This window comes from Eurytemora carolleeae, unplaced genomic scaffold (genome assembly GCF_000591075.1).
Source record: "Eurytemora carolleeae unplaced genomic scaffold, Eaff_2.0 scaffold1156, whole genome shotgun sequence".
Taxonomy (NCBI): Eukaryota; Metazoa; Arthropoda; class Copepoda; order Calanoida; family Temoridae; genus Eurytemora; species Eurytemora carolleeae.
Window position 1 is genome coordinate 109477 of NW_019402187.1, and position 26480 is coordinate 135956.

The window sequence follows — 26480 nt, forward strand, 5'->3', positions numbered from 1 at the left end:
TGTTTTCAGGATATCATCTCTGTTTTCAGGATATCATCTATGTTTTCAGCATATCATCTCTGTTTTCAGGATATCATCTATGTTTTCAGGATATCATCTCTAGAATTGGCCGAAGTGGGAGTAAGGGTTAACAGTGTTAACCCAGGGGTGGTATATACTGAGATTTTTGACAACTTAGGTAATTTTTTATTCCAGTTTATATAGTATGTTAACAGAGCTGAAAACTTTAGAATGGGATATCCTTAATCCTGATTTGTTAATTAATCCAGAGATTAATAACATGAGGAGAACAAGCAATATTTAATCTAGAGATTAAGAAAAAGATGAGATCAAGCTTTGATCTCGGTATTCACCATTCAAAAGTTTTCAGCTTTGATAGACTCTAAAAAAACTCACTTGCTTATAGCAAGCCAAATCATAATTTTAACCCTAATTTTACAGGCATGAGTGCCACTGAGATGGAAGAATTTTTGAAGAAAGGTTGCGACATGCATCCAATGGGACGTCTTGGGACCATTGAAGAGGTAAGTTCTATAACTGTAAAAAACAGTTTTGAATTATTTTAAAATTCTTTTTATGTATAAGCAATAAGATGTTGAGTGTATACTCGTTTCTTTGTTTCTTTATACAGTATATAAATCTATATATATTGTTCAAAGAATTGTAGCTACTGAGGATCGTCATGATAGACGTGAAACATTATGTTTAGTATAATCACTGTTTTATCTCCTAGGTTGCAAACGCAATAATCTTCCTGGCTTCAAGTCTATCCTCATTTACCACAGGTATTTAATGCATTCACGCTTAAAGACATTGTTCAATTTTTTAGTTGAATTGACGTAACAAAGTTTTATATTAAATTTTGCCATTTTAAAATGATTTGGCAAAGAATCAAATATGCAAATGTTAACAAACGGAAGGGACCTGGACTTATAGGAAGTTTCCAAAAAAAGGAATTTTTCTGCTCATATTATTTGTAATTTCGATGTAAAATGTAAAAAAGACCGTTTTTTTGTCAATGTTGACACCTTCTGTTCACTTTTCCTCTGGCCGGATCAAAGTATACATACCCTTAAATGTATAATTCCAAGGGGGAGGAGGGGGGGCAAGGGGTGAAATATTTCAATGATTCTTCACCCACTTAACCGCCCCTGAGTTTTAAAGGGACTGTTCAAATTTTCCAAGATACTCAACAAATACTAAAATTTTTCTTTCCAGTTTCCATAGCTCCGCTTTTTATAGGATAAGTCAATTTCCTGCTCAGGCCCAAGGGGTGAGCGGGAGCCATTGCCCCAAGGCTCACCCTCTGTATTTGCCCCAGGTGGTACTTTGTGTCAGTCTGTGACCCAGAATTTGAAAAATAGAATCCTCTTTTCAATTAAAATCCCATAAATTCCAAACCATTGTTAGAATAAAATGGTTACAATTATTTTTGCAATGGTAGGGCCTTGGATTTTAGATCACTAACTCACGTATACATTTCTGTAGCCATACACATATAAACTAAAAAAATTCAATGGGCTTGTTTTGAGCTTAAATTTTAAAGGAGTAATTAGCAAAGCACTGCTGGACTTTTCTTTGGTTTGAGGTGAGACGAATTACCAAAATTCTCGAACAATTTTTTACCTTACATATAAAAAAAATGGTCGAAATTTTAAATTAATGTATATATTCTAGGCCAGCTGCTGTATGTTGATGGAGGTTTTCACAATACCACCAGCACCAAGTCCTGGCATTTCTAATCTGGAACCTTAAATGGACTGTAGATGTAAACTTATAAGTTATAAATGCTATTTGCAGCTTAAAAGTTTAGTACGATCGTGGGTCGTTTTTAAAAACAATCGCTTTTTCCTGAAAACGAAAAGATCGTTTTTGAAAACGATTGAAAACAAACAAAAAATGATCGTTTAACGATCGTTTTCAAAAACGATTAGAAACTCTATTTACAGCGGTATACCCTTTTAACATTTGTCTAAACTATAGTTTGATTAATTATAAGGTTGAAATTGAAAGAAATATACTTATTATTAGTTGGATATCTATTATTTGCAACTGCATGTGGTTTGCTGAAAATAGTGACTTTTGGATTTGTGCTGCAGTGACGCGATCCGAAAGTTGACAGAATAAAACACTTTTCTTGAGATAACTATCTTACATATCTATAAAAGATAACTTATTTTTACGAAGGGAGATTTATAATTTAATTAAGTTACCGCTGTGAATTAGACATGGCTGCACTACAGTTCTATAAAAACAAGAGCAGCAAACGTGCAGTACATTTTTAATCATTTTAAGCATAATTATTGTTTCATGTTTCATTTATTTTCTAAGCTCATAACATTATATTTAAAATGAATTTTATGATTGTAATAAAAAATCTAGATATCTACATTTTATATTGTAAAAAAAAACGTGGATTTATGTTTATTTTTGAATATATGATGATTAATCCAATTAATTTATTTACTTTTTATAAAAAAAATTATAACAAGGCCTATTACTAACACTGTAAGTTAGAAATGGGCACAAATTGAAAGACTGGGTTTTTGGGATCCCAGCCCTTATCCAGAGTNCAATTAATTTATTTACTTTTTATAAAAAAAATTATAACAAGGCCTATTACTAACACTGTAAGTTAGAAATGGGCACAAATTGAAAGACTGGGTTTTGGGATCCCAGCCCTTATCCAGAGTAAAAGTCGAGTAAAAACTATAAATAGCATTTTATTAAACATGACGAGGACAACAATTCCCGATTTTAATTTTTTTTAAATCAAAATTATAAGAGGAGTTCTTTTTATATGTAATCTCTTGACCGTTTTCAAGAAAATGTCAGGTTTTCCATTTTCAAACATATCCTGAATTTGAAGCATTGTCACGTTTTCGAGTCAAAACCTACTTTCCCGTTTTTGAGATTCACAATTCAAAACAAAACTCACTTTCATAACTTACAAAATAAATCACTGAATACAAAAATTAACATATGAAGACTAAATTAACTGCTGAATTATTTCTTAAATCTAAGTTTCCATATTTTATCTGTTATATTAGAGAATATCGATTATTTATTTTCAAACATTTCAAACAAACAGTTTCCCGCATTTCTAGTTAAATCTATATCGTGAGAACAAATGAAATTAATTTTTTGATTTCTAAATGCTGTATTTGTTTTTTAATTATAAAAGAACATTTTTTTATTTGCTATTTTTTATATTTTACCTTATCAGAATTCTTGATTTGTTATAAAAGTGTGTATAAATGCTTGAAAATTGACATTGATATGACTTCCGGTAATTGTCTCAAAACTAGGGTTTCCAATCGGAATTCCGTTGCGCGCAATGGTTGCTTCCTCTTGTGCTATTTTATTGCGAGGAATTGCGAAAAAGGAAGCAATTAAATATTCGCAGAATTGTGTGGAATTGCGTGGTATTGCGCAGAATTGCTTGCATCGAAATTGCTTTTCTATCTAAAAATCAATAATTTTAACTGACTTACAAATTTATGCAGCAGATATAAGAATGAACTTAAATATCTATGTTGATTTTAAAATAATCAAGGCCCAAGGGTCACTTAAGTTTCAACAGTTTTCAAATTTTAAAGTTTCTTGTGGTTAAGCTACTAATTAACAATTTAATATGATACATTTTTCATTTGTTCACATTGGATAAACATTCAAATGGAAACTTTTCTTGGTTAAAATTGTAAGGTTTGTTTAATCAAAATTAGATATTTTGTTACAACGAGAACCAGAAAACTATGGTACAGAAAGACAACATCACAGTGTATTTGATGTAGTTACAAGTCAAACAAAATTAATTATTAAATTATTAAATCCCTTATCCAATTACATGGGTCTGCTTGAGTCTAAACTGTCGTCTTCCTTTTCCGGAGTTTTCTGGGTATCATGCTGCAAATGAATATTATAAAACTAAAGATTAAGTTTAAATTCAATTTTCTTAGCATTTGAGACTGAAATGTCAGTAAAGTTCAGTTTATTGTATGCCACTACCATGGTTTTAATTTGATTTTTTTTTTTTTAAAAGGAATTGCGCAATAATTAATTCCATTTATTTGTCATATAAGGTTTAAATTAAATTTTATTAGAAAATTGAAGCACAAACGCAAGAACTTTGGGCGGAATTGCGCGCAATTTCGTTGCGTTTATTTGCCAGCAATTATTACGGAATTGCGTGCAATTAAATTCACTTACACGCAAGGGCTCGCAATTGCTACAGAAAACCATGATATATTCCGAAACGCGACATGTCGAGCTGAAGCATAGTTTTAGAGTGATCCCAAATTGAGCGCCAATTCGAAGTTCGAGCCCTGTATATATATGTTATTCGAGTATTATGTCATTGTCACTGTGCGTTTTTTGGTATTGTAAATTCTTGGAAATAATCCAACAATGGGATGCTCTGTATAAATTCAATATATGATGGGACTCAAGTCATATGGGACGCTTATACTGTATTAAACGTGTTCTAAACTTTATTGTAAATTTAAAGAAATGAAGTTATGAAAATAAAATTATAAAGGATATTTTCATAATTTACCCCATCAACATTTGTTGTTAACTTTTTTATCCGTCTAACTTGAATTAATTCTAAAAAACGAAAATTAATTATAAATTTAGAATTGTTTATTTAAAATGACTGATTTTCATTCTCCACTGAATGATTAAATATCTGTTTTTGGGACTACAGATAACAGACTACAGTTCTTTTAAAGGGTTATCTAAAAAGTTATCCACTGGAATGATAGTTCAATTGATATTTAATTGATACGGCACCCATTGGTTTCCCTAGATCAATTAATCATCAAGAATTTTCGTGAACACTGTGCGGCAATTCCGCACCCAGATCTGTTCTGATGACGAAATATTTTTTTTTGAAGTAAAGCTAATTTTTTAATTTTATTGCCTCTAAATGTTTTATCGAAGCTGTTAATAAACGATTTCAAACGGACATAGAAACGGTGACATCAAAATTATATAAACATGCTATACTTCAATTTTTTAAACATCCAAAGAAATTTAAATATACTATTTTTTATCAAATATGAGTGTTACGTTTGCACCATAATTTATGAACAATTTTCCCTTTTATTTTTTATTAAATTTGGTAATTTCCTTTGTACGATTTTTGTACCCTTCTCAATTTTCTTGACATTAATGCTGTCATATATTACAGAAAACATGATTTTCAAGACAGCTCAAGCTAACTTCTTTCTACTTGCAGTACACGTCCTACTATTTGCAGTACACTGCGTGAACGCAACAGAACTGCAAATCCCTCAAAAGTTCAGTGAATCCGTTCACACTAACAACTGGGCGGTATTAGTCGATACGTCCAGGTTCTGGTTCAATTATCGACATGTCGCTAACGTACTGTCGGTGTATAGAAGTGTGAAACGCCTTGGTATTCCCGACAGTCAAATTATTCTCATGATCGCGGATGATATGGCGTGTAATCCACGAAATCCTCGTCCCGCTACTGTCTTCAACAATGCCAATCAAAACATTGAAGTTTACGGAAATGACGTGGAAGTAGACTATCGCGGGTATGAAGTGACGGTGGAGAATTTCGTCCGTCTTTTGACCGGAAGATTGCCTGAGAACACACCAAGATCAAAACGTCTGCTAACCGACGAAGGATCTAACATACTAGTTTATATGACCGGTCACGGTGGTGATGGATTTCTAAAATTCCAAGATTCTGAAGAAATCACAAATATCGAGTTGGCTGACGCTTTCCAGCAGATGTGGACGAAACGGCGGTATAACGAAATATTCTTTATGATTGATACCTGTCAGGCCGCCTCTATGTTTTTAAAGTTTTACAGTCCTGGAATATTATCTGTAGCAAGCAGTCTAGTGGGAGAGGATTCTTTATCTCATCATGTAGATCCTAGCATAGGTCAGGAGATCATATTATTCATTTTAACAACTTATTTTTCATTTAAAGTGTCTTTAAACTATATTTTAAAATGATCTTCCATTAATGGATTTACAACGATAATCTTAAAAGTTTTGTCTGGTTAAAGTGACAGTTAGCGTTATTTCAAGTGACATCCCATGCAGATGGCATTGTCCAATTTACAACGGTACCCTTGTTTTTTTGGCGAGTTTCTCCATTGCTTTTAAAGGCAAGATTTGCGCTGATCATTTTCGCAGAAAATCCATAAATAAAAATCAGCAGTCCATAGAAACCAAAACGTTAATAACTAAATTCATAAATAAAAATCAGCAGTCCATAGAAACCAAAACGTTAATAACTAAATTCATAAATAAAAATCAGCAGTCCATAGAAACCAAAACGTTAATAACTAAATTCATAAATAAAAATCAGCAGTCCATAGAAACCAAAACGTTAATAACTAAATTCATACGTTATCAGACAGAGCTTTTAAGGGTACCATTGTCAATCCGGCATTGCCAGTTTTACATGAAACGTCGTTCTAAATCACGCTTGTGGTCCCTTTAAGGATGAATTATTATATAAAAGTCATGTTTTTCACTTTGAGATCTGATTAATTACAATGTTGGGGTTTACAAATGTGACTTGCACATTTCTACTGCAGGAAAACAATGTAGGAATTAGATAAAGGTTTAAAGGGTAACGTGGTGAACTATATTTATATGAAGGTCACGTGAAATTACTACGTTTGTCCCTTTAAGGAATTTTACAATTAAGTATTGTTCTCCTTTTCAAAATTAGTTATTTATTTTATTCTGATTGATTGAATGAACTATACGATCTTTCTGTTTTAGGAGTTTATATCATTGATCGATATACTTACTACGCGCTTGAGTTTCTTGAGCGCGTTCAACCCAACTCTCAGCGCACTATGGGGGAGTTTATGGAGGTGTGCCCGAAGCGCGTATGTATCTCTACAGTTGGCCGCCGAACCGACCTGTTCGGCCGAGATCCGTACAAGGTCCGAATCACGGATTTTTTCGGATCGGTCAGACCAGTGGATTTATCAAATAATCCAGCCAATATGAATGCATCTTTAGAATTACCCGAGGAAGCGACGAAGAAATCCGCAAAAAGTGACAAATTCTATTTCGACGATTTGTTCCCAGTGGACAGCCTGGTAAAACAGAAGTGATTCTGTATTCTTCAATAAGCTTAGATGCAGTTAGAGTTAATGTTGTTCATTCAGAAGAGAAATCAATTAATCAACAATTTGGTTTGACATTCTTATTTAAAAAGAAGTGCATTTATTGATAATTTTTATTATTATTATCAAAATTCTCAAATCTTAAGGCTTTTTATTATGAGGATNACTTTATATGATCTCCTTAACTAATAAAAATTCAAATTTGCTTGTTCTAATTTTTAAATGGGACTGCCATTGTAATTAAAGTGACTCTAGATTTAAATTTAAACTCACAACTGTACTCTTTTAACATGAATCCACACAGTTATGAGGAAGATATTGTCGTTTTTCTAGTTAAAAAGTGTTTTATTCGAACCATTTCCTCCTATGTTTCTCAAGAAAGAAACCCGAAACTCGCTAGAGAAACCGCGATAAAAATAATCATACAAAAATGTAAAAGGTTCCGTTTTGTAACGAACGCTCTCATCTGCAAATGTAGGGTCACCTGTAATTACGTCTAGAGTCCCATTATGTCTTATTATTGTTATTTTATTGTATTGTATTTCAGATTTGTTTAATGATGAGCCGGGATGGGTGTATATGATCAAATTATTGCATTCATCACAATTATATTCTCCTTCGCGGTTGTTATTCTTCTGATCGCCTTCAGTTGGTGGTTTATATACAAGGTAGGAGATGCTTATAGGATCCGGGTCCTTTGGATCCGCAATATCTTGGCTTCCGGGATCCAAAATCAACCAAAAACTGCAAAAAAAGAAAGTATCAAAAATTTGAAAATTCCTATTCTGTCAAAAAAATCAGTAAATCTCAAATGACTTGGATCCGGATCCATTTTTTCAAGTGCGGATTCAGGATCCGGATCCGCATCAAAATTAAATGGATCCTAAGCATTGCTTCAACTAATTATTTCCCCCAAAGTCTCTCTTCCTCTTAACTAAAAAATTATTTTCCTAAAAAAATGATAGGAAGTTCTGCGCGAAGCACCATTTTAAAATCAATTTAGATTATTTGTGAAAATAATTTTTTTTTGATTAAGTATTAAAAGATTCTATTTTAAATTTTTGTGGAAAATATGAATATTTATATATATATATTTCAGTTTTTAACTTCACATTTTTTAATAAAAAAAAAATTATACTGAACAAAATGTTTCATGTCTATCATGACGATCCTCAGTAGTTACCATATATATATATATATATATATATATATACATACATATACCCTTTAATATAATTTTAAATCAAGGTTTTAAGTACATTTTCTTCATAGTTTGTGGAGCTGTCAGAGCACAATTATTGTTTTTGTAATTTTTGAATTCGTCGAAATAAAATATGTATTATATTATATTTCGACGAATTCAAAATATGTAAAATATGTAGGGTTTATTTACAAGGTTTAAATCTGGTTTATCTGGATCATGTTTCAATTTTTAGTTCGAATTAGAGACAATCAAGGGTTGCTAATTAAAGTATTATCAAATATTTCAAGGGACTGTAAGCGTATTTTAAAGTAACCCTCCATTCAACGATAGCAAGGCTTGATTCACAACGGTCTCCTTGAAACATTAATCTGGAAGATATAAAAAAACAAAAACATGCATATTTGATCATTCAAAGCTTTTAATGTACCTTTGTAAATCGGGCATTGTCATCTTTGCATGGAAGGTCTCTTATTATTACGCTAACAGTCCCTTTAATTCTAAGACGCAATATTTCAAATACATATTTATTTTAGGTTTTCTTGTCTCGGTTTGAATTTATCAACGAAATATTCTTCCCTGAAGCAGAGAAGGAAGGAGGGGAGAAGAGAAGAACTGGGGCAAGGAAGAAAATAAGAAAAGAATAAGGTACGACAGGGGTAAATATTTTCTTTAATAAATCGCCCCCTGCCCAAAAAACCTTTCTTCGCGAAGAGAATACAATGTTGTCCAAAAGGAATGAGATTTCAAAGACGACTGTACGGAATATATACTGTCTGTTTCCTTACATACATGATTCCCTTCAACTTCAAAATTTGTCTTTTTTGTCCAATGCTCAATCATCTTACAGTAAAGACCGAGGACTTAATTATGCCATGGGATTGTCATATTTGAAGAGTTTCTTGTCGTCTTCTCAGTCTCATTCTTTGTGGGTAACCCTGTAAATGTAATGTTATGAGATCAATATAAGGGAGTAAAAAAGTTTTGATATAAAAACCAATTTTTGTTAAATACTGATGTTTTCTTTAAATAAGTGAAAGTGAGTTTTGTGGCTTAAAAAACCCGAATTTGGTTAAATGGGTCCTTTTCTAAAATACGACCCTGTTCAAGATGAGTGAGCCTGGTAAGCCAGGTGTTCCTGTGGAGCCTATCGCTCAAGGGAACTATGATAGAGCTTGGAACGATCCACCACTCTTTAGGTAAATGAAACTTCAATAGCACCAACATTTAAAGGGTTTGTATTATAAAAATAATGTATGTACTTAATTTCTTTATCTTAATTTTTTTAAGTCAACTTTTCAGGGAAAATAAATATTTTTTTTACTGCCGCATTTTATTTGTTGATCAAAAAAAAAAGTAAAGAAAGCTTCAATAAATATTTTCTTAAGGCTTTAAAATCCTCTACTCTTTAAGTGGGAATATTAACACTTTATGCTGTAAAGAATTTTTTATTATTTTATTTATTTTCAATTTTAATGGAAAATAAATATTTTTTTTACTGCCGCATTTTATTTGTTGATCAAAAAAAAAAGTAAAGAAAGCTTCAATAAATATTTTCTTAAGGCTTTAAAATCCTTTACTCTTTAAGTGGGAATATTAAAACTTAATGCTGTAAAGAATTTTTTATTATTTTATTTATTTTCAATTTTAATTTTGTTTAGTTACAATCGATACAACCCCCTTGAAGTTTACTTACAGTCCCATTAAGTTTTTTTTTAAGTAAACTTTTTAGCAAAAAGAAATAGTTTTTTTTACCGCCACATTTTTTTTAACAGTATAATAATCGAAATGTATAAATACTTTGCAAAAGGCATATTAAAAAGATTAGATTCGAGAATGACGAGTAAAAATAGATTCAAGGAAATATAAATATTTTTTTTCAAAATCCTCTATTTTTTGAGCGGTAGTACGTATTAACACCATTGTCACTTTAATAAGTCGTAAAAAAAATTTTGTTTTATTTTTACTTTTTAGTTATAACGAGAGTTCTATCCAGCAGCAACATCCTCCTGGAGCTAAACTGAATAAACGAGTTGGATTCCCTAGTGCAGCCCCGCCTACTCTGCCTGGGACCGGCCCGCCCCCTCGACTTCATGATGCAGGTGCCCGCCCACCAGCAGATTCAATGTTACCGCCTCCTCCTGCGTTAAGCGTTCCTCCGAGTACCCCTGGAGTGCCTCCGACATGTTCGCCTCCGACACCCCATTTAACCAAGTGAGAAATTTTTGGTTATAGGCTCCAATGTGTTCAAAGAATGGAAAACATTTTTGTAGGCAGTTGTCTGAAAGAGTTATGCGCGTTTCCCGCGTTGAATACAAGGACGAGATTAGTATTATTTTAGGGTTAGGCAAGGTTAAGACACTTTCTGGGCCGTGCGCTGCGGCTAGGACAGACATGGGGGCCGAGCGCCGCGGATTAAACAGGCTCTCTCTGTCATTTAATTCAACACGGCAAGCGCGCGTAACTCCTTTAGGCTTCTGCCTTCTGCCTATCTAATTGGTTGAGTAAAGATAACCTTAAAAAAATGGACTTATTAAAACTTCACATTTTCACAGACATATTTCATTATTTGCAGAGAACTCGAATTTTTCATTTAAATCAATCTTCTTGTTTTTCAGTGAGCAATTAAACTCTGAATTACCGTTGGAGCGCGACGAGGTTTGTGATATACTAAGGTAAAATTTATATTTTAGGAATTGCAATTTTTCTCTAAAATAGGAACAGTCCGAAACATCCGGTATATTTTTGCTTAAAAATACTAATGCCCAAATACATTAAAGCATTCTTAAATAATTAGAATTCAGGAAGATACTTTTGTGTTAGCATTTAATATATCTTTTTTTCCCTTTAGAAGCTTGGCTAATGAATACTGTGGGGCTAAATCTGGTGATATTCTTAAGGAAATTAACCTTAAAATATAGATATACTAGCCTGAGAATCCAGCGTTGCCCATGATACTCATTGCCTGCGTTCGATTTTAGCTATTTTTTATGGACCTACTTAATTTTTAATCTCGAAACCAAGATTAGAACATGGCCGTGGGTCTCCCGAATTCCTCAATGAAAATTTGAGGCAAATCGGTCAAGGGGTTCCTGAGTTAGGAAAAGAAGAGAATAAAACAGAATTAAATCATTGTGATCGTGAAAAGTTGTAGGATTTAAGAAAAAAAAGGATAGCCGAATTAGATCTTCAAGATCAGGGATTTAAGTTTGGATTATTGAATTGTAGAACTTCGAGATTAAGGTTTGGATCGTAGAGATTGGATTTATTGCAGAAGTCCTGGTCTACTGATAACTTTAACCCAAGGTAAGTAAATTTTTTTTATTTTAAACGTTTTTTTTAATTAAATTTTATTTGTTAGAGTTGGTTTGATTCTGAGTAATTTTGTCCAATCTCTGCAAAGGTAATGAAAAATTAGAAAATTATGATTAGATTAAAAAAGAAATTTATAATGAACCTTTAACTTTTTTCCTGTCGCTATTTTGTATGGAGGAATAATTTAACTCCCTTTTCCATCATCCTTGACATTCAGATGGCCATCATGTCCATTCATTTTGATTCACAAGCGATAATTGCCCCCCACCCCCACTTCTCATCTTAATGCCATGGAGCTGTTGTCCCACAAGTAATTTAATTTTCCTTATTAACCCTATCTCTGCTGGGGTACTTGAAAACCAGGATATGTTGGGGGGGGGGTCAAGTTGACCCCCCCCCCTCTAAATCCCATGTTTGATGTCAAAATATGACAAATGATACATCATTGGAAAGCTCTTGTGCTCTACTTTTAGAATCTGCAAAATAATTTGCAAATTTGCAAAAATTGAATTTTTTATCGCAAAATCCAGTTTTATTGTAAAAATGTTTGCAAAAAAATTTGTCCAAAAAATGAAAAATTATACATTTTTAAAAAACGCCCTTGACCATGCCATTTCAAATATGCAAAAATATTTGCAAAATTTTAAATAACCTGATTTTTAATCAAGAAAAACTAAAAATGTGTAAATTTCCTTTGACAGGTCGTTTGCAAAAAAGTTGCAATTTTTTTTCGCAAAACTTGTGCAACCCATTTCCTTATGTCATAGGCTTTCCAAAAAGCTGAATTTTATCAAAATCTGACTAGTGAAAGTGGGTCAAAACAAAGATTTAGTTTGTTACAGGAAAAAGCAGTCATTCAGGCAGTTGCCTAAGGACTCAGGCAGTTAGTATTAAAGCCCGGTTTTAGGCCTAAAGGGAGGGCTTTGGGTATGTAGGAAAAGTCAGAAAATTTCAACAGCCTCAGACCAATCCTTTTTGAGTTATGTAAAAAAAACTACAGGGGGGGTCAAACAGCGGGAATAGGGTTAAATCACTATTTTTTAAGTTTTCATCAATGTTCACCATTATGTTTTGGAAGCGAAAACCATCCTTTCTTACATTTAATTTTTGTCACTTCTTACCTCTGTCTATGTTATTTATTTTTCCGGCCATTTTCTTTACTAGAACCTCCATTTTGTTTTTAGTCGCCATTTTGAGGATGCGGATAAGAGTCTGACAACATTAGGAGCTGATCATTCAGGTAAAATATACTTTATTGGAGAAGGGACTGCTCAGTGCTCACGTGATTTTGACGAAAAAGTGCCCACATTGGACATCTAGATCAAGGGATCAAGGCAGGGGTGAATATTTTTCTGTTTGCCTCCCCCCGGTATAATAATATACATCCCAGGTCAAGGTTAATACAAAAGAAAAAAGGGAGAAGGGAAGGGGAAAAGAAAAATGGGAAGGGTAAAAGGGAAGACGAAGGGAAAAGGGGAAGAGGGAAGGGAAAAGGGGAAGAGGGAAGGGAAAAAAGGGGAAGAGGGAAGGGTAAAAGGGTCAAAAGGGAAGGGAAAAGGGACAAGAGAGAAGGGAAAAGGGGCAAGAGAGAAGGGAAAAGGGGGAAAGTGAAATGGGAAAGGGAAGGGAAATTACCACTTCAATAAAACAGTATCAGAAATGCTTGAATAAAAAACTCAGGGGGTGACCTTGAAGTTTACCTTGTTAGGGCACCAAAACGCTCCAATATACTTTTAAAACTCAAAATTTTCTTCGAAGTATACGCAGATTCAGAAACCTGTTTTTTAAGTTGTGGATTTAGGGAAAAATTCGATTCTGAAAAAGGTTAATACAAAAGTACATATTTCTTGTCTGTGTTCAGGGGAATGTGCAAATTGGATAACTGCTCTTCGTCACATTCTAACTTCTATTCGCGAGCAGACCATATCTCAGGTCAACGTTTTATATACAAGGGCATATGTAATAGAAGAGTTAATAGGTGCCTCTTATAAAATTTTGTTTTCTTAATTAAAATAAAAATCTATTTCTAAAAATCTATTTTTCTTCACGTTCATTATTTATTCATGTTTTGTTTAAAAAATAAAAGGGACTCGATTCTAAAAACAATGGTACGTGTACATTAACTATTCCAGGTTAGGTTCGGTTAACATAAATTGAAGGGGGAGGGGGGCTGGTGTAAATTTATGAAAAATAACCAAAAATCTCCTCACACAATTCATATTACTACTGATTATATTTGAAAGTTGAAGTTAATGATAGTATTTTCAGGACGTTGTTCCACAACCGGCTGCTACCTTGTTTTTTACGCCTGCTCAACCTATGTAAATGTAAAGTACATTACAGTACATTTCAGTACAGTACAGTTCATGTTCTCATGTTCTTCTCAAATTTGCCATTTCTTATCGTAATGCATTGTACAATGTACTACATACCAAGCGTTCTGAAGATTACTTATGTACTGTCAAACTTTTTGTATGTACACGACACGAATACTGTAATATAGAAAAAGATTACTTTAATTCGGTTCATGGCAATATAGTTTCTTGAACAATTTAAAGCACAGTAACTTTTACAATATGTAATACGATTTTAATTCATCTTAAATTATTCATTTCAAGATTTTCCTTTTTACGTTAAAATCTAATTTTTTTCTCTTCTCCATTTGTGATCTTAAACTTAAATCATAAAAAATTACTAGAAGAAACTAATATTTTTAGTATTTTATAAGGATAAATATTTTCAGAAGATAATGTTAAGCATACCATGCTGCTTCATGGATCTCATCTACATCTTAGGTTGGATACAACAATTTCAGTATATTTTGCAGTTCATAGTTTACATTTTGTTTTAAAAATGGATCCTGAGCTAGCTCATTGATATTTCTTCAAGTTTTAAGTTAGTTTCCATTCAAAGAGGGGCATGCCTGATTCACATTCCAGAATTTAAGTTATAAAAATGTTTTTTTTCATTGTTTCTAAAGCAGAAATTGTCAATTAATAGAAAACCACAATAATACATTTGAAATTACGTTTGAAATCCCTCTTCTAATAAAAATGTATTTTTTACGCTGTTTTTAATGTCCATTAAAAGATGTTCAATTTTTCAACACTTTAGATTTGGGTTTTAGCGAGCCACAAAGAATGTTTATTTAGCATTGATCTAATATTTACAAAATGTTTATCCATTCAGAGTGTGCTTTGCTTTTGGTGATGGTGTTGGGTATCTATATAAGATCCACGACAAACCCCCACCCTACGATAGTATTCTGGCCTTCGGAGGACAAGTATAAAACCAACGATGGCAAATCCTTAAAATTTGACGACATTGACGATAAACCGACAGTAGATCTATCGGTGATCGTTCCTGCTTACAATGAGGAGGATCGTCTACCAGCCATGCTGGACGAGTGCTTGGAATATCTTGAAGGACGAAAAACCAGTTATGAGGTTATTGTCGTGGACGATGGTTCTAAGGATAAGACCTCTGATATTGGGCTCAAATATACCAAACAATACGGAAGTAGTAAGGTAAGAAAAAAAAAGTTTTGAAAAGTAATTAGAAATCGAGAAAAGGATGTGTCGACATAATTTTAAGTGATTTTTGATGTAAAGCGTTACATGCCAGAGCCCAGATTCACAAACATGCCAGGGTTCAGATTCATAATTGTACCTTGCATCCTGATGGATTTTTTTGAAAATCGTAGGAAAAAGAACCGCATTTCGAGTACATTTTGAAGGTTAAAACGGAATTTTAGAGTAACATTTTATACGACGACCCCCCAATGGGCACTGTACACTTACTGTTAACACTGTTTAGTACAAAATATCGTTTAGTAGGTGAAAAAGCTATTAATAACTTTGGAAATGGGNGACTTCTTGGAGTACTTCTTAATACAATACAACGATTTTTAGTAGGCTAAACCTGTAGACACTCATTTATAAAATTACGTTTACAGACCCTTGAAAATAGAAAAGATAGAAAATTCAACAAAATGGATGATACGAAATTTCTAAATAAATTTTTACCTCCCAAAATTGGCTGAAGAAGTTTTTAAAACATGGCTGTTCTGATTCTTGGATTATTTTTTACCAACCTTGACCAACCTTGAATTTTTTATTTTCTGGTTGATTGATTGATTTAAGGAAATTATAAGATTGGATTGCTCGATTGATTGAATGATTTTAAAACATGGCTGTTCTGATTCTTGGATTATTTTTTACCAATATGACCAACCTTGAATTTTTTATTTTCTGCTTGATTGATTGATTTAAGGAAATTATAAGATTGGATTGCTCGAATGATTGATTGATTTTAAAGGTTCGTGTTATGACCCTTACTAGGAATAGAGGGAAAGGTGGAGCAGTAAGGATGGGAATGTTAAGAGCAAGGTAAAATGTTCAGTCAAAATGTGCAAACAAGTTTTTAGAAATAAAGTCTATGAACCAGGGGTGTATATTTTTTAGAATTACCCCCCATCTAATGATTTTTGATGATTTGAGGGAAATAATTTAAAAATGAGACATAACAAGTCAAGTTTTTTCATTGTTTTTAAAACTTTTTACCCAAAAAATTCTTTTATTTTCCACTCAAAATTATTTTACTTATCATTTTTACTTTTGAGAGTTCTTTTGCCCTAGGCTTCGTACTTAATGAATATTTATATTTATGATTTAAGAACATTGCTCCTCATCTTAAAAATTTGGATATTTGAGTATTCTGAAATAGGTGAACATTCCCTTTAATAGCGAAACTACCTTCATAATGGCCATCACATGATGCGTTATTATTTTATTGTTTGATGATGTTATATTTTTCATAAATAATTTATTCTCATCATTATATTTTGGATTCCAGGCCGCAAGCTGCTTGTAGATGCACTACACCCTGTGGGCGGTCTGGGGGTTCCATGTCGGGTTCCCTTTAAGAAATTTATTATTATTATCTTTCCAATAAAACAAGACGTTTGTATACATGTTCCTTATAGCCGGCCAAACTGCTAGACCGAATGGGCTGACATTTTTTTGTGGACACTCATGGGTAGCCTTGCCTTTCTAAATTTTTTTTATTTCTGAGTAGACCCTTTTATTGTAGAGGAGCTCAGTTACTGTTTGCTGATGCTGATGGAGCCACAACATTCTCAGAACTATCTAAGGTAATGCCGTACAAGATGTTGTGGATAATTTAGGGATACCCTACATTTTCTGTAAAATCTCCCCCCTCCCTTTTCTAGAGGAAAAATCATTTTTTGAAGTAAAAAGTTCGTTTTTTTCTCCAACAAATTTGAAAATCGTCGAAATGTGTGGGTGGGGTAGGGGCTTGTGTTCAACAAGCAGACCTTCATATGACTCATTAGAACACTCATAGCAATGTTTTAAAGAAAAGTATAAACGGGCAACAGGGTATAAGAATGAAATCTAGAAATTTTCGAAGATTTTTTATTTAATAGTGTTGATGACGATCCAAACATTTTGGTCTTGGTTGACACTTGACCTCTTCAGATTGTTGAGATCTTTTTCTGTCTTGCAGATTTTTTCTTGTTTAGCTTGAAGCTGAGTTGGATAAACTCGGAGGAAAGCATGGTATAGTGTGTGGGTCTAGGGCTCACATGCAGGATGAAAGCATAGCTTCGAGAACATTCTTCAGGTAGTTTATTTAAATTCAGGACATAAACAGGATAAAATCACGGGGGAATACATTTTGTAATAAGCGTCCAACAATTTGTTGTACCCTTTACAAGAAGTGAAAAATTTTTAAATAATGATTTTTTTTTTGGGGGGGGGGGACAAATGGGCAAATGGGACAGTTACATGATAAGAATTTTTTTCCGGTTTAAATTCAGATAACAAACCAAATTTCTCAGTTAAAAAAAAGTTTCTAAGAAATGAAGGCAGTCCTTATCTATCCTTTTTAATAAAATTTTAAGTAAAATTAAAAATCTGTAAGATGTTTTTCCTAGAAATTTGGGAATTCCCCAGTTTTTTTTTATTTCCTGAACCTTGTTGATACGAATATTATTCTGTTTACATTTTTTTTTTCAGATATATTAAACTTCAAGATAATAAACAACAAATTTCTTAGCTTTGTTAACTTAACTTTGTTAGTTTCAATTAAAGATTTGAAAAAAAATTTTGTTTGGAATTTGTTTTCTTGACATTCTAAAATTGGTCGTTTTTCTGATTTTAATTTTTGATAATATTTGATGAATATCAAATTTTGAAATTTTAGAACAGTGTTGATGTATGGATTCCATTTTTGTGTCTGGATCTTTGCCGTGAAAAGCATCAGGGACACACAGTGTGGATTTAAGGTAAGTTTTTTTATTCTTTCAAATTAAACTTTTTCTTAATTAAAAGGTATTGTCCATAAAGGAGATTCATGCCTTATTAACAATTGTACTCTTTAAATAGTTAACTAAGCAAAGGTTATCACTGACTGTCTGTAAATTGATTATTTTCATTGCAATGGTGGTTTCTTTTCTCGTCAAAACTGACTTTTTTGATACGAAATGATCAGAGCTGAGAACTTTAGAATGAAATACCTGTAATCCAGACTGCTTAATCCGAATATCCAATGTGGACAATTTTAATTTCTTGCTTAATCCACTCTTTTTTGATATAGTACAGAAAAATCAAAAACCGTTTTTTAGTGAGACCCTTCCGTTTCTGTATAGTAATCATAAATGGCACGCAAAATTTCAAATTTCCCGGCTTCTGAAACGCGACTCGGATTTGTTTAATTTTATACACTTCAGGATAAAAGTACAAAATTAGGTTGGTTTCGAGATTAAGAAAAAGAGAGGATCAAGCATTGATTTCGACATCCACCATTTTGAAGTTCCCAGCTCTGTGTTAACTATTTTTAGATAAGCAACGTTATCTTCCCCGTTGTTGATCAGATTGAGGGTTCAAGAATACCTTTGTGAATCGGACACTCACCTATTTTTTAAATGGAGGGTCACTTGAAATTACAAGGACAGTGTCTTTAACTTCTTCAAGTTTAGCTGTTGACGAGGGATACAGGGAGAATAGTTTTCAAGTCTCTTCATATTGAAAGATGGGCTTTTGATGTAGAAATGCTCAAGGTAATAATTAGTTTAAAATCAAATTTCAATTTTACCTTCTTTCCCAATCCCATTCCCTAGTCCCCACTCCATCCAGCACCGCCTTTCCATACACTAATGGCGAAGAGGTCACAATTTACTGTTATCGAAGGATGAGACTTCAGAGACGACTGTATGAAGTTCCTTCTGTCGTTTTCCTTATAATTATAATTCCCTGCAACTGCAAACTATTTTCTCTCATTAGATAAGCCATTTAAAGACTACAGCGTCATATTTTAAGAGTTTTATGTAGTCTTTACAGTCTCATCCTTTGTGGGTAACCCTGTATTAAACCCGTTAATGGTCGGGGTCACCAAAAACCTTGGAGGCAAGGGGGAGGGGCTGTCTTAATACTTCAACCTACCTTTTTTTTTGCTAGATAGCAGAAATGTTGAGTATACCTACAAGAGAGGTGGCGGTTAGATGGACTGAGATAGATGGTTCCAAACTCAACCCTATCTTAGCTGCAGTACAGATGTTCAAGTAATAAATGATTTACCCATTTAAATATAAACATAATAATATCCCAATTTTTTTCGAGTTAAGCTCAACTATGTTTTCGAGGTTACGAGTGAATAATAATCATCTTTTCTGTGAATAAAAACCCGTTTTGTTTTTGCCAGAAACTTTTTTTATACATTTTATAGGCTTAAAAGTATTACAGAAAGTACGAAATATACAGCAAAAATAGTTACATTCGTAAGGAATAGTTGCGTTGCTAGTTCTAAAGATTTGGGTATATGTTTTATATTAAATTATTATTTTTATTAAATGAAACTGGAAATTCTATCTTTTGAAACTTTCGGAAACTTTTAAGTGTCTATGATGAGGTATTTTCATGTACCATGTTAATGATTTTTAATGAATTTTTAGGGACATTTTCTTTCTCTGGTGCAAATATGCACTGGGCGCATGGAAACTTAATGTGTCGAGCTTAGAAAACTTCAAGCTAGACTAGAACTTCAAGCTAGAGAACTTCAAGCTAGACTAGAACTTTAAGCTAAAGAACTTCAAGTTAGACTAGAACTTTAAGCTAGAGAACTTCAAACTAAAGAACTTCAAGCTAGAGAACTTCAAGCTAGAGAACTTCAAGCTAGAGAACTTCAAGCTAGAGAACTTCAAGGCTAGAGAACTTCAAGCAAGAGAACTTCAAGCCAGAGATCTTCAAGCTAGAGAACTTCAAGCTAGAGAACTTCAAGCTAGAGAACTTCTAGCCAGAGAACTTCAAGGCTAGAGAACTTCAAGCCACAGAAAATTTCAAGCTAAAGAACTTCAAGGCTAGAGAACTTCAAGCTAGAGAACTTCAAGCTAGAGAACTTCAAGCTAGAGAACTTCAAGCTAGAAAATTTCAAGCTAGAAAACTAAGTTCAAGAACTTAAGTAATAGAACTTCGAGCTAGAGAACTTCAAGCTAGAGAATTTCAAGCTAGAGAATTTCAAGCTAGAGAATTTCAAGCTAGAGAGTTTCAAGCTAGAGAATTTAAAGCTAGAGAATTTCAAGCTGGAGAACTTCAAGCTAGGGCACTTCGAGCTAGGGCACTTCAAGCTAGAGCACTTCAAGCTAGAGAACTTCAAGCTGGAAACTTCAAGCTAGAGAACTTTAAGCTAGAAATCTTTAAAAAAAATAATTTTGTATTATTTCAGGGATTTATTTATTTTTACCTAAAATTATCTTCCCCCACCCCCCCTTCCTCCGCCCAGAAAAAAATTGAATATATTTTTTTGCCTCAGGTCACCCCACAAAACGTCTAATATATTTTGTTTTTCGGTGGGGATCCATCTGTTTGTTTAATGTTTGTGTTTATCCCTGTTAACGTTTTTTTGTGTGTACAAAGTATGTATATTGTTTTTTCATGTACAGACTACAGATATGCCGTCTGTAAATACCAATTTCTGTGATAAACAAATTGAAACCATTTTGAATGGCATCTGAGATAAAGCATTTTCAACAATTCAATTTAAAAAAGATTTTTTTTTGAGTATTTATTTTTGAAAAGAAATAAATAGTTTTGATAAGTTAGTCTGAAACAGTGGCAACAATCTTTAGGAATATGTAGTTTTTATGTTAAAAAAATATTTTTTGCAAATCTTTTCAAACGCACTGTTTTCATTAACTTCAATTTTTTCAGATTAGATTAACGTTTTTACATCACCTGTCTTCTTCTGATAAACGGGATTAATATTCACCTTGTTCCTGTATTTTTTGTTTTTTCTATTTCCGCACAAAAGTATTTATATTTTCAGATGCAAATACTGAATTTATAACCTGACAATGCCGGGAAATGAGGTAATTAAATATAAATTTTTTTTTTAAATATTTAGAATTGTATTAGAAATGAAAAAAAATTACTTCAAAATAAAATAAAAATATTTGTTAAAAAAATATACTTTTCAAAAACTAGCTGAAGACCCTTTAAAGATCAAAATTCAATCTTAAAAACCATTTAAAGAATCAAATCTAAAATGTCCAATTATAAAAATTTATAAATTCACCAAAATCTTAACTATTGAACCAAGTCAAATTAAAAAGTCAGATTGTAATTTAAACACTATCAAAAAAAAATTTACATAAAATCATTTTTTTTTTTATTTATCAAATTAATCATAGTGATCATACAAAATCAACAAAATCGTTTTATATTAGGATGATTTTAGATCTTAAGTTAGTGATCGACGATTGATTCATAAATTACAAAATCAATTATAAAAAATTCATCAAAATTCCCATTTTAAAATCAATCAACTGAAATTATCGAACCTTATCTGAAAATAAAATCATGAATTTTCATTCAAAATTTCCATTTGAACAAAAGTTACAAAATTTTTACATGGAAGGTCACTTGAAATTTAGAGTCCCTCTAAAATGGAAAAAACGAATCATAAAGTGACATAATAAATGATTAATGAAATTATATTTGTCCTCAGGTTGAGGTGCTGGGGGATGGAACAGGTCAAACAGACAGCCTAGGCAGCAAATCAGATAATTCAGGTACTAAATTCATATCAAGAAGTAGTTGAACTACATATACAAAGTTAAACCACTTCTCTTCAACTTGAACCGTCGTAGAAGATAAGCGGTTCAACTACTTCTACGTGGATTAACTTTTATTAAATCTGATTCCAGGGTCGGAACTATTGAACTAGTTACTGCTTGATCCGCTTGTGTCGCTAAAATAATAGTCTTAACTCAGGCCGCCTAGTCGTCACTTCAGTAATTAGCAACCAACCATACTTGATTGATTAACAATGAGACGAGTTCTTATTTGGTAAATACTATGAAGTATGCTATACAAGTTCATGATGTACATTGATCGAAAATTCAGTTTATCTTAACTTCGTATCTATCATACGAACATTTACATTTTGTAAAACCCCAGAACTTCATAGGTATGATAATTGTAATGAATTTATTTGGAAATGCTCGAATCTTGTTATTTTATTCAGATTTGTATTAAACTTTTCACTATGAAAACGCCACAAGCAAAGAGATAAAATAATTCAACTGTTCCTCATATACCTTTTGTGGCAGACAATGGATAATAATACGAAACAATACCATTACTGTTCCTTGAAAAGATTTTAGAAGAGCTGATGATGAAGGGAGGGGAAGGCGAGCCGCACCAGTATAGCCTCCATTCCGCAATAGACTCACAAACATAGAGTCGGGGCACTCAATTACGGGATGAGGGCAATAATGATGCGGCTTGCATCTCTCCCCCTCTGATGATCCTTAACACTGAAAACTTTTGTTTCAGGAAAAACTACCGTGACCAACTTGTATCCTAAACCTAAACTAGATATTGTTTGTGTGGTGGACCTACATCAGGCCCAGGTACAGACTTGTATCCTAAACCTAAACTTGATATTGTTTGTGTGGTGGACCTACATCAGGCCCAGGTACAGGCTTATATCCTAAACCTAAACTTGATATTGTTTGTGTGGTGGACCTACATCAGGCCCAGGTACAGGCTTATATCCTAAACCTAAACTAGATATTGTTTGTGTGGTGGACCTTCATCAGGCCCAGGTAAAGACTTGTATCCTAAACCTAAACTAGACATTGACTGTATTGTGGACCTTCATCAGGCCCAGGTACAGACTTGGAATTTTTATCTAAAAGGGACTGTAACGAAATTCCAAGTAATCCTCCATTTATTCAGTGGGATATCTTTTGTCCAATTCATAATGGTGCTTTTTAAACCTTTATCTGAGGAACAATCAGGTAGATCATAGCTGACAACTTTAGAATGGAATATCCTTGATCCTGATCGGTAAATTAATCTGGAGATTAATAACAAGAGGAGAACAAGCATTCTTTAATCTGTAGATTAAGAAAAAGAGTAGATCAAGCATTACTCCCGATATTCACCATTCAAAAGTTCCAAGCTCTTTTCGTTTTTCTTACTTAAAAAGTCTTGTTTTCTGACAATAAATGTCTTTAATTGCTTCTGCAGCGTAATCTGCATATAACTTTTACTGAGAAAGTACAATTGAAAAATATTAAATTTCAGATAGAAAAATAAGGATATCATGGATATAAGAAAAAAGTATAAATTGTATCGTTATGAATCGGGGTATGTCACTGACCACTTGAAATAATGTCTACCGTCACGAAACACACACATATTTAAATTGTTTCTAATCTTGAATCTATTCCAGCATCAAAGTACGCGGAAGCGCGCCTACGAAGATGTCAAGTTTGCGTGCGGTGCTATCGCCTACGCTACTGTTCATCATATACAGTTTGAGAAACTTGACTTCGGAGAGACAAATGTTCTAGATTTATTCTATAATGCAGACGTTGCCATCATAGACTTGAGTATTCAGGTATCTTGACATTTTTATCTCTATATCATCAAGCAGCACATATTTATAGACGAAATGTCTTCTTGTCAGATACTAAGTCTCAATTGATTTCAGAATTGTTATATTGCTAAATTTTGAACTGTCCTAATAGAGAGTAAAATGCGAGGCTCATTTTAATGCCTACATCATACTTAGATTTAATTTTTTATTGTATTTTTTTAACGCAATAAAAGTTTTAAAGAGTGAGGTTAAGTAGCACTCTCTGTTTGTCCGACCGATCATAACTCTGGAACACCTTAATCGATTTGCCACAAATTTTGATTGGGGAAAATGTGGAGAACCATGGGAATGTTCTTAGCTTAGTGTAAAAGGTCTTAGTTAAAAAAGTTGACTCATGAACTTCCTTTTTGTCTCAATTTTAATTGTGGAACTCGGTAGAACCACAGGAATGTTCCTTGCTTTCAAAATTTGAGTTAAATTGGTCAAGGGATTCCCGAGTTATGGTCCGCGAAATACGATACAAAAATATGAAAATGGCAGCTTGAAGAGTAACGTGTCAACAACTAAACCGTGAAGCGTCCTGGAAGCTTTAAAAAATGGCATATTTTAAACTTCATGATGATTGACCATTTATTTATTTATTTATTTATATATTTAGCTCCAGCAGAGTGCTCTATTCTATCATCTTGGAGTTCGAGAGAGCTTCGGGATGCGGCAGAATATACTTTTATATCAGGTACAGGGGAACTAATCAGTGGTGGACACAGAAATTTATCCAGGGGGCTATTTTTCCAGGGGGGGGGGCGGTGGCTCAGCACCCCTTTGGTTCTGATCCCCCTGGAAACCAAAGCTTTTACTAATCCAAAGGCTGAGCCCTAGCCTATATCAAACTTTTGTTACAAAAAAAAGTAGTCGCCAATGGCAGGGACACTTCATTTTTTCTTCCTCTGTAATCTGCATGATGTATTCTAACAAAACATTCTTACATCCGAACTCTTTAATATTATTTATTCCTAACCTTTTATGATTTGTTAGGACGTGGATAAGGACGCAACCCTGACCCTGAAGTTGTCCTGTGTTAACTACAGTTTTGTATCCTATCATCAGAATGGGGATAAGGGGACACTAGTCATTACAGATCCATCAGCAGTTATAGGTCAAGTAATCTTTAATATCTGCAATTTTTTGGTAGGGTGGNATCCTTTTACTTTCACGTTTCCTCTCGCCAAAAAAGATAATTTTTAAATTGTAGGTTCTCTATGAACTGATTTGCGAATTAGAGACAAAGAATGAAGCTTATAAAAAGTTCTTTATCTTTCTCATTGTTACTTATTTAAAGGTTACCGTTAACTTTATAATTTGAGGGACACTTCATTGATTTATTTGGAAAAATAAAGTTTTTGCTCAATATTTCAGACGGCTTAAAAATCATTTCCATGTGAAATGGGTTGGGGGAGGGGGGGGGGGGATTTTTGAAAAGTTTAGACCTATACATTACAGATTGACTCACCCTGTATATGTTTATTGTTTAGGAGATTCTCAGCGAATATCTCTAGTATCTAAACTAAAACATCTTATCAAAGATTTAGAAGTTCAATCAAAGGTTCACATGAAGGAGAAGTTCCTAGCTGATCTTAGGTGATCTAGTTGATCGATTGATTGGTTGATTTAGGGTTGATTATTTCAAGGATTAATTGATTTGAGTGGAATGTTTCAAGAATTGATTGATTTTTCATTTCACTAAGTACAAAACTGAAATACAACTTTTGCTCTGCTGATTTAAGTGTGAGCTCTCAAATTTTAAAAGTATATTTTCAAAATATGCATTCCTTTCTTCTACTAAGTATGAGATGTGTAATAAGGATATTTATTGAAGATTTAAAAACATTTTGATAAGGTACTTTACTAAATTAATTGTTGTTTCATTGATATCAAGCTAATGCACTTTACCCCACAAATCACAAAATCCAAATATTGATTGATTGATTGATTTGATTTTTGACTGGTTTATTATCTGATTATTTCTTTGATTGATAAATTGATTGATTGATTGATTTAGAAAATGTCGAGAGCAAAATACAGGAGCAGAACTGCAGAAAGCTTTAAGGAACATGAAGAGGAGGCTAGACGATCCTAACGTGCTGAGCGGGGATGTTGTTCACAGTATGCTCATATCCTTCAGGTAACTCCCAAATACGGAGCCGCAAACTGTAAGATTATTTATCAAAGAAACATAGTCTCGCAAACAAGATTGATTAATGAAACCTGGTTTTGTAACCACGGTTTTGCACAGTATGCTCATATCCTTCAGGTAAGCATCTTAACTCGGAGCTCGAAACTTTTAACCATATTTACTAATGAAACATGGTTTTGCAAACTCGAAGCTCGAAACTTGTAATATTGTTCATTAATAAAACATGGTTTTACATTTTACGAACACGGTTTAGCACAGTATGCTTATTTCCTTCAGGTAAGCATCAAACTAGGAGCTCTAAACTTCAAACAGTGTCCATTAATCATTAATGAAACATGGTTTCACAAACACGGTTTTGCACAGAATGCTTTTTTTTTCTTCAGGTAAGCATCAAACTAGGAGCTCGAAACTTTAAACATTGTACATAAACCATTAATGAAACATGGTTTTGCCAGTATGCTTATTTTCTTCATGTAAGCATCAAAGTCGCAGCTCGAAACTTTAAACATTGTCCATTAATGAAACATGGTTTCACAAACACGGTTTTGCACAATGTTTTAATATTCTTCAGGTAAGCATCAAACTTGGAGCCTAAAACTAACAACAAATGCGAGTCCCGACTAAAACCCAACGTTTATTAAAGACTTGAAACTCCGTCCAGAAATTTGTAAGCTATACAGGGGCGTAGTCAGAAATTTTTCCAGAGGGGGGGCTAAAATATTTTTTTTCTTTCCGGGGGGGG

General features: G+C 33.2%; 5 protein-coding genes across 7 annotated transcripts in view; all 5 read left to right on the forward strand.

Annotated features, from left to right (window-relative positions):
- Positions 1–2333, forward strand: part of LOC111718210 (3-oxoacyl-[acyl-carrier-protein] reductase FabG) — a 9728-nt gene extending 7395 nt beyond the window's left edge. The window contains exons 9-13 of one of the 2 annotated variants that reach the window (XR_002769005.1): positions 90–178; positions 442–524; positions 734–785; positions 1678–1951; positions 2227–2333. Coding sequence is in view for 1 of the 2 variants with exons in the window: in XM_023493749.1 (XP_023349517.1) it covers positions 90–178; positions 442–524; positions 734–785; positions 1678–1742 (289 nt within the window). In the remaining variant the exon portion in view is untranslated. Of the gene's footprint in view, positions 1–89; positions 179–441; positions 525–733; positions 786–1677 lie in introns of both variants that reach the window. The other variant, XM_023493749.1, reaches the window with a different exon arrangement.
- A 2835-nt stretch (positions 2334–5168) lies between these two features.
- On the forward strand, positions 5169–7282 carry LOC111718212 (putative GPI-anchor transamidase). Its single transcript, XM_023493751.1, has 2 exons — positions 5169–5917; positions 6772–7282. The coding sequence occupies exons 1-2, from the start codon at positions 5173–5175 to the stop codon at positions 7110–7112; spliced, it is 1086 nt and encodes a 361-aa protein (XP_023349519.1). The 5' UTR covers positions 5169–5172; the 3' UTR covers positions 7113–7282.
- A 7-nt stretch (positions 7283–7289) lies between these two features.
- On the forward strand, positions 7290–14293 carry LOC111718214 (steroid receptor RNA activator 1). 2 transcript variants are annotated; one of them, XM_023493754.1, is made up of 11 exons: positions 7290–7792; positions 8862–8973; positions 9436–9524; positions 10300–10539; positions 10944–11000; positions 11177–11225; positions 11582–11631; positions 11687–11728; positions 12825–12880; positions 13502–13572; positions 13909–14055. In XM_023493754.1, the coding sequence occupies exons 3-11, from the start codon at positions 9436–9438 to the stop codon at positions 13963–13965; spliced, it is 711 nt and encodes a 236-aa protein (XP_023349522.1). In that variant the 5' UTR covers positions 7290–7792; positions 8862–8973; the 3' UTR covers positions 13966–14055. The 2 variants fall into 2 exon arrangements, with proteins under 2 accessions (XP_023349522.1, XP_023349521.1); XM_023493753.1 differs by lacking the exon at positions 13502–13572 and having other exon boundaries at positions 13909–14293.
- Positions 14294–14363: 70 nt separating this feature from the next.
- Positions 14364–20363, forward strand: LOC111718213 (dolichyl-phosphate beta-glucosyltransferase). Its single transcript, XM_023493752.1, has 9 exons — positions 14364–14435; positions 14830–15167; positions 15958–16028; positions 16732–16792; positions 17183–17283; positions 17866–17947; positions 18641–18721; positions 19119–19222; positions 19613–20363. Exons 1-9 carry the CDS (start codon positions 14390–14392, stop codon positions 19695–19697), a joined length of 969 nt encoding a protein of 322 aa, XP_023349520.1. The 5' UTR covers positions 14364–14389; the 3' UTR covers positions 19698–20363.
- A 77-nt stretch (positions 20364–20440) lies between these two features.
- Positions 20441–25726, forward strand: LOC111718211 (mitogen-activated protein kinase kinase kinase 15; the record flags this gene model as incomplete). The annotated part of the gene is given in 8 exon segments (XM_023493750.1): positions 20441–21025; positions 21664–21727; positions 22494–22570; positions 23398–23565; positions 24203–24280; positions 24580–24700; positions 25077–25182; positions 25604–25726. Coding segments are annotated over 8 exon segments (752 nt in total), but the record flags the coding sequence as incomplete, so codon positions are not given.
- Between the last annotated feature and the right edge of the window lie 754 nt (positions 25727–26480).